This window comes from Sinocyclocheilus rhinocerous, unplaced genomic scaffold, assembly GCF_001515625.1.
Source record: "Sinocyclocheilus rhinocerous isolate Xijiao unplaced genomic scaffold, SAMN03320098_v1.1 scaffold936, whole genome shotgun sequence".
Taxonomy (NCBI): domain Eukaryota; kingdom Metazoa; phylum Chordata; class Actinopteri; order Cypriniformes; family Cyprinidae; genus Sinocyclocheilus; species Sinocyclocheilus rhinocerous.
The window spans coordinates 460,687-471,224 of NW_015662583.1; the positions used below are offsets into that span (position 1 = coordinate 460,687).

Consider the following 10,538-nt stretch of genomic DNA (forward strand, 5'->3'; position numbering starts at 1 on the left):
TATATATACATACAAGGAAAAAACATTTTCAAAAATTATGAAAATTTAAGAAATATTTCCATGGCTGACTGATTAATAACTTTTATATTTTTGTGCTTTATATTTTACTTTCTCTGCTTGTATTGTGTTTATGCTGTAAAACTGTGATCCAACAGCATCTCAGGGACAAAATCTGTTTAAAATGAATGTATTTGTTTCTATGTTTGGAATAAAATATCCACATATATTGCACAATATTTACTGTAAACTGGACCTTCCATTTAAAAAAAAATAGTATGTGAAACATTTCAGGAACCACTTTACAATCAAATAAACAATACACAATTTTATTTCTAACAAAGGTTAATAAATGCTGTAAAAAATAACTAATGCTGACAAATAAGTGCTTATTGTAAATTGTTAAAAAGTATTAAAATAACAAATATTTGCATTAAATTATATTCAATCAATGAAACGAGTCATTTACCTCTTCATTTATTGCATTTATTTGGTTCACTTTAAAACACAGAAATACACAATAAATATGACATTCACTGGTTACCATACACAACTGGACAGTGTTTGAAATCAGAGACACTTTGAAACACTTGTAAACTTTTTTTTTTCCTAATGGACCATGTAATGCGGATTTGGAATGGACACTGTTAGTTAATGCCCACTGAAGTGGTCTCGTAGTGAAATAAGCGGATGCTTTCAAAGAGCTGTGCAACCGATCAAGCCTCCAACAGCAAGAACGGAATTTGCACCGTGCATCTTTTCACACTTTCCTTATACAGTCGTGCTACCGCATAACAGGAAGTGACATCAGTCAGTGATTGCATACACAAACCCACAGTGAAGTGGTGAACCTGATTTGCCAGAAACTGATGCAACTCGGTTAATGAAATCAGGCGTGCGATTACCATAGTGTTCACGAGTAATACTGGCATCATTTCAAGTGCTTCCCTTTCGAATGAACTAGAAAAGGTCCCTAAAATTTCACAAAACAGTAAAACCATTGTCGGGTAGGAATATGATTATATGTCACGTCCAATAAAAAAAAACACTCAAATAGAAAAAGAAAAAAAACGAAATATAAAACACTGGAGAACAAGGCAAATAAAATGCTTTGGTCAACAAAACCAATTCGTGGACATATTTGCATTTACTTGCGCACTCGTCAAACGAACGTGAAAATACACCAACTAAATGCATCAAATCGCCACGATGTAAACCAAGAATACGATTCGAGAAAATGGCCTTGAAGCAACAGATTTGGCCACCGTATATGTTTTCGGCTTTGAACGCTTCCCAAATATCATACACAGCCCTCACCGTTCACATACACATATGTGTTTATATATTGGTTATATTTCAGCAGGAGAACATCTCTATAGAGAATATTGCATGCTGGGATAGCTGTGGGCGGCATCGCTGCCACGAACTTCTCTCTGTGCGCTCTAGTCAGACTAGGAAACTAGGCTCAGACTAGGAGAAACCAAGTAAAACCACGTGGTCAAGTAGGACTGGATTCACACAAACAGCCTCGTACAGTACGGGAATAAAGCGTCAAGTAGGTTCTTTGTATGTCATCATGCTGTGAGCGTGGCGTGGCGTCTCTTGGTGCGCATGGGTACGTTAGCGTGTGGACGTTTGCGTGCGACGCAGGCGCTCATTCGAAGGCCCACACCTCCAGATTTTGGATGGTAAAGTCCTGTTTGGAGGACAGTGGCAGGTTGTTGAAGGTGGAGCATTTGGACGTAGTGCCGTGGTAAAGGTCGGCATCCAGCCACAGGCCCAGACGACCCCTGGGAAACGGACAGTTGAGCGTTAAAAACGTAGCAGCGAGACCTGAATGTACGGCACGTTAGCATGTTTCTGAACTTACCCTCCTCCACCGATCTGAAGGGAATCTGTGTTTCCTTTCACAAAGTATGAGTTTTCACCCGTCCAGCGGTAAACCTGAAGACATTGAGCGTCATTAACTAAACATTGATTTTCTGTGAAGCTGCTTTGCAACAATGTGTATCGTGAAAAGCGCTATGCAAATAAACGTGAATTCAATTAACCTAAAGACAAACATATAACTGTCACTTGAAGGTACTGAGCCCGCATGAGGTTTGAATACTTCATTTGAACAGAGATTTAAAGATTGAATAGGTTTAAGGGCCTTTCACACTGAGCACGATTAAGTCATGCGAATGTACGACGTGATGACGTTCCTGAATCAAAACAATAGATCCCTATGGAGCTACTCACACCGCGCGCGATCAATTGTGGTGCGACAAAGCAAGATTTTTAATTTTTGACCAGTGTGTTGATTATTTTTTGCTAGGGACCTTTTGGTTGATTCAAGATTCAAGCTCTGGTGGGTTGCTGGGTACTACGCAGTTGCTACCATTTTCTAAATGGTTACTAGGGCATTACATAAAGGTTGCTATAGTCCTCCAAGTAATTTCTAGGGAGTTATTAGGCAGTTGCTAAAATATTCAGGGTGGTTGTCTGTTGGTTGTAAAGGTGTTCATATTGGTTGCCAGAACATTGCCAAGCAGTTGCTAAGATGTTCTGAGTGGCTGCCAAGGCATTGCTATGTGGTTGCAAATTATCTCTAAATGGTTTCTAGGGTGTTGCTAGGCAGTTGCTAATTTGTTCTGGGTGGTTGCAAAGGTGTTCTGGTTGGTTGACAAGATATTGGCAAGCAGTTGCTGAGATATTCTGAGTGGTTGTTAAGACTGTATGATTGCCAATGTTTCTAGGTGTTGCCAGGCAGTTGCTAAGGTGTTCTGACTGGTTGCCAGGACTATGTTTTGAATAGTTGCTGGGACATTGCCAAGCAGTTGCTAAGATGTTCTGATTGGTTGCCAAAGCATTGCTACATGATTGCCAATGTTCTCTAAGTGGTTTCTAAGGTGTTGCTAGGCAGTTGTTAAGGTATTCTCAGTGGTTGCCTGGCAATTACAGCTGTGTTCTGATTGGTTGACAGGACATTGGCAAGCAGTTGCTGAGATATTCTGAGTGGTTGTTAAGACTGTGTGGTTGCCAATGTTCTCCAAATGGTTTCTAGGGTGTTGTCAGGCAGTTGCTAAGGTGTTCTGACTGGTTGCCAGGACTATGTTTTGAGTGGTTGCTAGGTTGTTGCTAGGCAGTTGCTAAGGTATTCTGGGTGGTCACCTGTCAATTACAGCTGTGTTCTGATTGGTTGCTGGGACATTGCCAAGCAGTTGCTAAGATGTTCTGAGTGGTTGCCAAAGCATTGCTACGTGATTGCCAATGTTTCTGAGTGGTTTCTAGGGTGTTGCTAGGCAGCTGCTAAGGTGTTCTGGGTTGTTGCAAAGGTGTTCTGATTGGTTGACAGGACATTGGCAAGCAGTTGCTGAGAAATTTTGAGTGGTTGTTAAGACTGTGTTGTTGCCAATGTTCTCTATGTGGTTTCTAGGGTGTTGCCAGGCAGTTGCTAAGGTGTTCTGACTGGTTGCCAGGACTATGTTCTGATTGGTTGCTAGGTTGTTGTTAGACAGTTGCTAAGGTATTCTGGGTGGTCACCTGTCAATTACTTGCTGGGACATTGACAAGCAGTTGTTAAGATGTTCTGAGTGGTTTCCAAAGCATTGCTACATGATTGCCAATGTTCTCTAAGTGGTTTCTAAGGTGTTGCTAGGCAGTTGCTAAGGTATTCTCGGTGGCTGCCTGGCGGTTGCAAAGGTGTTCTGATTGGTTGACAGGACATTGGCAAGCAGTTACTGAGATATTCTGAGTGGTTGTTAAGACTGTGTGGTTGCCAATGTTCTCTAAGTGGTTTCTAAGGTGTTGCTAAGCAGTTGCTAAGGTATTCTCGGTGGTTGCCTGGCGATTACAGCAGTGTTCTGACTGGTTGCCAGGATGTTGCCAAGCAGTTTCTAAGATGTTCTGAGTGGTTGCCAAGGCGTTGCTATATGATTGCCAATGTTCTCTAAGTGGTTTCTAAGGTTAAGCAGTTGCCAAGACTTCTGAGTGGTTGATAAGGCATTATCTTGCGGTTGCAAATGTTTTCTGAGTGGTTGCTAGGGCGTTTGCAAGGGCATTTTACAGCAATTTTGTTCCCTAAAGTCTATGTAGGTCAGAAACACACCTTGATCTCTGGGCAGAAGCTGTAGAGGAAGGTCTCTCCTGTACCATAACAGTGCTCACTCACTCGGAAAGGGTGAGTGGAAAACGCTCCAAAAATCTGCAGGAGAAAACAACAAGTTTTTTTAACATGGCAACACCAGTTTCATCAGTTGTACACCAACAGCGGTCACAGTAGTGCGTGTACCTGGTTGTCCATGTCTTTGATGACCATCAGCACAGGGCAGTCCAGCTCCAGTAGGTTCCTGTACAGGGTTTTCAGGCTGGTTCCGTGTACCACTGTACTGTAGACCAGACGCCACGGATAGCCCTGAACACGGGCCGGCAAACGAGTGGACAACTGCAGAGGAGAGTGTCAAGCAAATCACAATCACCACCACTTAAAATATCACAATCCCAAACAAATCCCAATGGACCTTAACATTTTAAGTTGTTAGAGGAATAGTTTACCCAAAAATTATAATTTGCTGTTAATTTACTCACCCTCAGGCCATCCAAGATGTAGGTGAGTTTTTTTCTTCAGTAAAACAGTAAAGAAGATTTTTTGCTGAAACCATGGTCATTGGTGATTCATAAAATGCAAGCCAATGGCTACCGGTTTTTGAGAGAAAAAAAAAAGAAGAAGCTTATCAAGGAACACAAAATGAATCCCCGTGGCTCCTGACGATATATTGAGGTCTTATGAAGCGAAACGATCGGTCTGTGCAAGAAACAGAACATTATTTACAACTTTATTACCTGTAGAGCCTCCAGAGCCTCAGGCAAATGGTCTGATTCTGGTTCACGAATGAATCATTCTTTTGAATCGATTCTTTTTAGTGAAATAGTTGAACCAGTTAATCAAATAGGACTGAATCGCCTGCAACAGTTTGCGGCTCGAGCAGCACAAATCTACAAGTTACTCAATCAAAACTCACTTTCAGACGCCTGACAGTCACTCCGACTCCAAATGAGCCAAAATAGCTGCGTATCTGATTCAATGATGAATGAACGGATTCATCGCTCCAGTTCCTCCAACAGTCACTGAACCGAGGAAACAGTTCGACTCGGACCGAAGACCGATGAGCCGTAAAACATCCACGTTTCACATCATTATTGGGTGCTTTAATAATATAATTGCGTATATATTACGTCATTCACAAACTAGTGAACTGAACCAGTTCATTGAAACAAACTGTCCGAAAGAACCAGGTCTTCAGAAAAGAATCGGTTCACTCGTTTGCCTGAGGCTCTGGATTAAAGATAATAAAGTTGTAAATAATGTCCAGTTTCTTTCACAGATTGATCGTTTCGCTTCATAAGACCTCAATATATCGTCAGGAGTCACGGGTATTAATTTTGTTTTCCTTGATATGCTTTTTTTTATTCTCAAAAACCGGTAGCCATTGCATTTTATGAATCACCAAGGAGCACGATTTCAGCTAAAAATCTTCTTTACTGTTCTACTGAAGATAAAACAGTACCCTACATCTTGAATGAGTAAATGAACAGCACATTTTCATTTTTCGGGTGAACTGTCCCTTTAAAGTAGCAAACAATGGAGACCTTCTCAATGTGCGTGTCCTCCAGAAGAGCACTGGCGTCCATCAGAACAGGAAGAAGCTCTAGAGGTTCCTCGTCCTCGAAGCTGAAGCTCTGGCGTCTCTTGGCCTCATTAATCGTGATGATCTGATGACAAAGAACAAACCAAGCCCTCATATTTATCATATTCTTTTAGCGGTTTCTCCCAAGTGTCCTGGAGTCGCATGCTCCTCACCTCCCAGCTGCGAGGAACCGGGTCACTGAAGAAGTTGTCGATCATGGTGAGCTCGTCTTTCTCCACGACCACAAAGCCCTGCTCCTGAGCGTCTTTCCCATAAGTGTCTGGAGACCACTGGATGAAGAACGAGTACAGTTGGTCCACTCTTTGGAGAAATGGCAGAAAGGTTTGTTTACAAGCGTACTCTCTCATATTAAACCCATTCACATATTGAGGAGCCCATCCGTACCTCTCTTGAGGCACAGCAAACCAATATTCCGGCTGCCGCCCTCTGCCAATGTACGAGTGGGCGGGGCTAGACGTCCGACCAGTGGCGAAGGACTTCCTCATTGGTTTCCCCACCTTAAAGCAGAGGAACATGGGCGGAGCTTTGCTCTTTTCTTCATTGGACAGCAGCATGTCTGTAAATCAGATCAGATCTCAACTCAGCGTCTCCTGGCCTCATTAGTCGAGATGATCTAGAGAACAAATTGCTAAAAAATATCTGAAAACCGTTCTGCTCTATTTAGATCTATGTACTTTCACTCAAGTAATGGAGTTATGTACTTTGTCCGCCTCTGCATATATATATATACATACACTGCCGTTCAAAAGTTTGGGATCAGAACGATTTTTTATGTTTTTTACAGGAGTTTCTTCTGCTCATCAAGGCTGCATTTATTTGATCAAAAATACAGGAAAAAATGTAATATTGTGAAATATTATTATAATGTAAAATAATGTTTTTCTATTTTAATATACATTAAAGGGGTCATATGATGCTTTTTTAAAGATCATTATTTTGTGTATTTGGTGTAACAGAATATGTTGACATGCTTAAATATGTACAAAAAATTACCAAGTTAAAATTTGCTTAATATATACTAACTGAAATAAACCTAAAACTGACATGCTAAAACTATTTAGAAATGCTTAAAAAAAGAGACAAAAGCACACACCAAATAATAATTTAAAAAAAACTGAAAAAAAAAACCTTAATTTAAAATATTAATAAATACTATAATAATATATAAATAAGTTTCTTATTTCAGTTAGGATGTTGCCTATGTAGACAATAGACAGCAAAGCAGCACATTAGTTTCAGAAACAGAGCTTATAAGATTAATAAAAAAAACATCTGCATTCTCAAAAACAGTCCTTGGCTGTGATTGGCTGGTCTTTCCTGTCAATCACACAGACTCACCTTCGATTGGTCTCTGCATTCTTTTTAGCAGCCATGACTTCATCTCGGCCTCACTGGCCCGTCTGCGCAGCTCCGCTTCAGAAAGCTGTGCGTCCGAGTTTGGTCCCTTATTATCCTCAACATTTGGTCCAGGCGAACTACATTTCCCAGAGTCCTCTAGGGTCGTCTTCCCTTTTTGGTCGCTTGCGGTCGCCTCGACTGCCGAGACTCCATTTACTAACGTTTCACCCCTTGTTTTGGTCACCTCCTCCACTTCTATGACAGCTTCCTTCCCATCATGCACCAGTGCCGTGGGTTCGTCCAGCCTGTCGGGAAGCTCTGTGGAACGGTTGTGAAGGCCTTCATCTTCGTCTTCCTCAGTCACGGATTTGTCCGTTGGCGTCTTTCGTTGCTCCTGTAGTGGCGCCCCCTCTTGGCCAGAGCAGGTGGTGTTAGAGTCGCTCTGCAGCAGCTCCAGTTCGGTGAAACCTTCGTCCGACGGCGATTTGTCAGCGATCTGGCACTCTGATATCTCAGAGATGGCCGTTTCGATATCGTCTAACACGATTGGCTGGTTGGGCGCGCCGAGAGCCTCGTAACGACTAAAGGGGTTCAGATCTCGTTCGGAGGGAAGCTCCTCCCACTCGCCAGGCCTGTATAACGGACAGAGATCCTGGGGTTCATCACTACAACGGATAACAGCGGCCATCATCATCATGAGGGTGGAGATGGTGAAATTAAAGAGAAAAACAAACAAAACATCCAAAATGAACAAACCCAAGACTCAACTGAACATGACAAATAAATATGACAAAACGTAAGGGATAAAACTGGTGTTTGGTGTCAAAGCTGAACGGAAATGGAATGAATGAGAGAAAGTGAAAGAGGTGGAGTATTTCAGCTGATTTGCATCCCTCAGTTTGTGGGAATAAACTAAAAATGCATGTACAGTAATAGATTGACAATGGTAGTCTATGGGGGGCAAATAGACTAAAGCTTGAAATATGCAACTATCACGCTGATTCTAAAACAAACTTTACACAAAACATTTAAATTATTCACTTTGCCACTAAGCCTTTTCTGTAAATGTGTGGTTAAAGTAAACATAAATAATTACTTTAATTAATACACAAGGTAAAATAAAAAATTTATATAAATAAAAAATAAATACATTTTATAAAATAAATAAGGAAAATAAATGAAAATAAATTAAATTACATTACATTTACATAAATAAATTTAATAAAATAAAAATAAAATAGTTAAATAGTTAAGTTAAATCAAATCAAATAAATTAAATTACATTTAAATAAATTAATATATGTAATAAAATAAACAATAAAATAAATGAAAACCAAAATAAATTAAGTGAATTACATTTAAAATGAATGAATAAATAAATAATAAAATAAATACAATAAAAAAATAACAATAAAAAAATAAATTAGTTAAAAATGAATTAAATTAAAATAAATTAAATACTAAATTAAAATAAATAAATTTCATTTAATCAAACAAAACAACTGGATTGTTACTGGTCATTCACAGTATTAAAATATTAAATACTAAATTAATTTAAAATACTAAACTAATTTAATTTCAACCATGGACCCGCAAATATTTACTGGACCAAAACTGAGACCACAGAACTGTGATACAAACTGAACCATGAGAAATTAGAACAGCTAAACCCCTTAAGATCAAAAAAACGAAGGATCTGGCTGCTCATAGATTACATAATAAAAGCCCAATTGGTATATAATTAGGTAATCGTGATTACCGTGAAACCAATGTATAGTTGACATTTAAAGGCTAAATGCTATAAAAAAGCAATTAAAGTTTTTCTGGAAGAGTGTTTTCAGCTTGTTAACTTTCATATAAAAATATGGCATGCAGTTGCTTCAAACAATGGTATAAAGCTATTCAAAACATCATTCAATGTAAATTGTAATTAATAATCGCAATTACAATTTCAAGGGAATAATCGACAATTATGATTTTTGTCGTAATTGTGCAGCCCTTTACGTAATCAAATCTTAATGGTGCTAAAACAAAATTTTGTAAGCTATTCAAAACATCATTCAATGTAAATTGTAATTAATAATCGCAATTACAATTTCAAGGGAATAATCGACAATTATGATTTTTGTCGTAATTGTGCAGCCCTTTACGTAATCAAATCTTAATGGTGCTAAAACAAAATTTTGTCGCCATTCCAAAACAAAATTAATGCACATAATCATTTTAATAAAATCTTATAAGAACAAAAAGGGGGTTTTCTAAGACAACAAGACAAAGACAGAGAGAGAAAGGAGTGCTGCTTACGACGGCAGCGCGTCCTTGAGCTTCATACGGGACACGTCGTCATACAGGGCCACAGACAGCACCTCCTCCATGGGACAGATGAGACCATACTCCTCACAGCCGTTCTCGATCACCAGCGGGTCAGATTTGTGCGGGTCAAACATGATGTTGTTGGGCGTTATAATCATCACTCCTCCCACAACTCCCTGCAGGACAAGAAATAAAACAGAAGCCTCATTTAAAGGGATAGTTCACCCAAAAATGACAATTCTGTCATTAATTAGGCGCTACAGTGTGACGCGGAGCAGACGAATTGTTGAATAAAGTCGTTATTTTTGTTTTATTTGCGTACAAAAAGTATTCTCGTAGCTTCGTAAACTTACGGCTGAACCCCTGATGATGTCACATGGATTTTACCGATCTCCTTGCTATGTTTCTGGACCTTGATCGTGGTAATTACATTGCTGTCTATGGGAGAGTCAGAGATCTGTTAGAACTCATCAAAAATATCTTAATTTGTGTTCCGAAGATGAACGGAGGTCTTACGGGTTTGGAACGACATGAGGGTGAGTAATTAATGAGATTTGTGCGGGTCAAACATGATGTTGTTGGGCGTTATAATCATCACTCCTCCCACAACTCCCTGCAGGACAAGAAATAAAACAGAAGCCTCATTTAAAGGGATAGTTCACCCAAAAATGACAATTCTGTCATTAATTACTCACCCTCGTGTCGTTCTAAACCTGTAAGACCTCTGTTCGTCTTCAGAACACAAATTAAGATATTTTTGATACTCTGACTCTCCCATAGACAGCAATGTAATTACCACGATCAAGGTGCAGAAACGTAGCAAGGAGATCGTTAAAATAATCCATGTGACATCATCAGGGGTTCAAGCGTAAGTTTACGAAGCTACGAGAATACTTTTTGTACGCAAAGAAAACAAAACGACTTTATTCAACAATTCGTCTGCTCCGCGTCACACTGTAGCGCCATTTTGGAGAATATCCTCTGAATGCAAACAGCGTATGCTATTCTGTGTCAGCTGCGTCACGCGGATACATTGTTTTCGTTCAATTTAAAGTGTAAACAACGTAGAAAACGTATGACGCAGCTGACACAGAATAGCATACGCTGTTTGCATTCAGATGATATTCTCCAAAAAGGCGCTACAGTGTGACGCGGAGCAGACGAATTGTTGAATAAAGTCGTTATTTTTGTTTTATTTGC

At 39.6% G+C, this 10,538-nt stretch overlaps 1 protein-coding gene across 1 annotated transcript in view; it reads right to left on the reverse strand.

The window, feature by feature from the left end:
* Nucleotides 1-470: 470 nt before the first annotated feature.
* The window catches only part of LOC107728123 (nuclear receptor coactivator 7-like), a 25,523-nt gene continuing 15,455 nt past the window's right edge, over nt 471-10,538 (reverse strand). Inside the window, exons 8-17 of the mRNA XM_016538207.1 lie at nt 9,891-9,951; nt 9,330-9,453; nt 7,026-7,690; nt 6,072-6,243; nt 5,840-5,987; nt 5,629-5,751; nt 4,271-4,423; nt 4,088-4,183; nt 1,868-1,941; nt 471-1,787 (exon numbers count right to left, since the gene is read on the reverse strand). Of these exons, the coding sequence (XP_016393693.1) occupies nt 1,652-1,787; nt 1,868-1,941; nt 4,088-4,183; nt 4,271-4,423; nt 5,629-5,751; nt 5,840-5,987; nt 6,072-6,243; nt 7,026-7,690; nt 9,330-9,453; nt 9,891-9,951 (1,752 nt within the window). The 3' untranslated portion in view covers nt 471-1,651. The remainder of the gene's footprint in view (nt 1,788-1,867; nt 1,942-4,087; nt 4,184-4,270; nt 4,424-5,628; nt 5,752-5,839; nt 5,988-6,071; nt 6,244-7,025; nt 7,691-9,329; nt 9,454-9,890; nt 9,952-10,538) is intronic.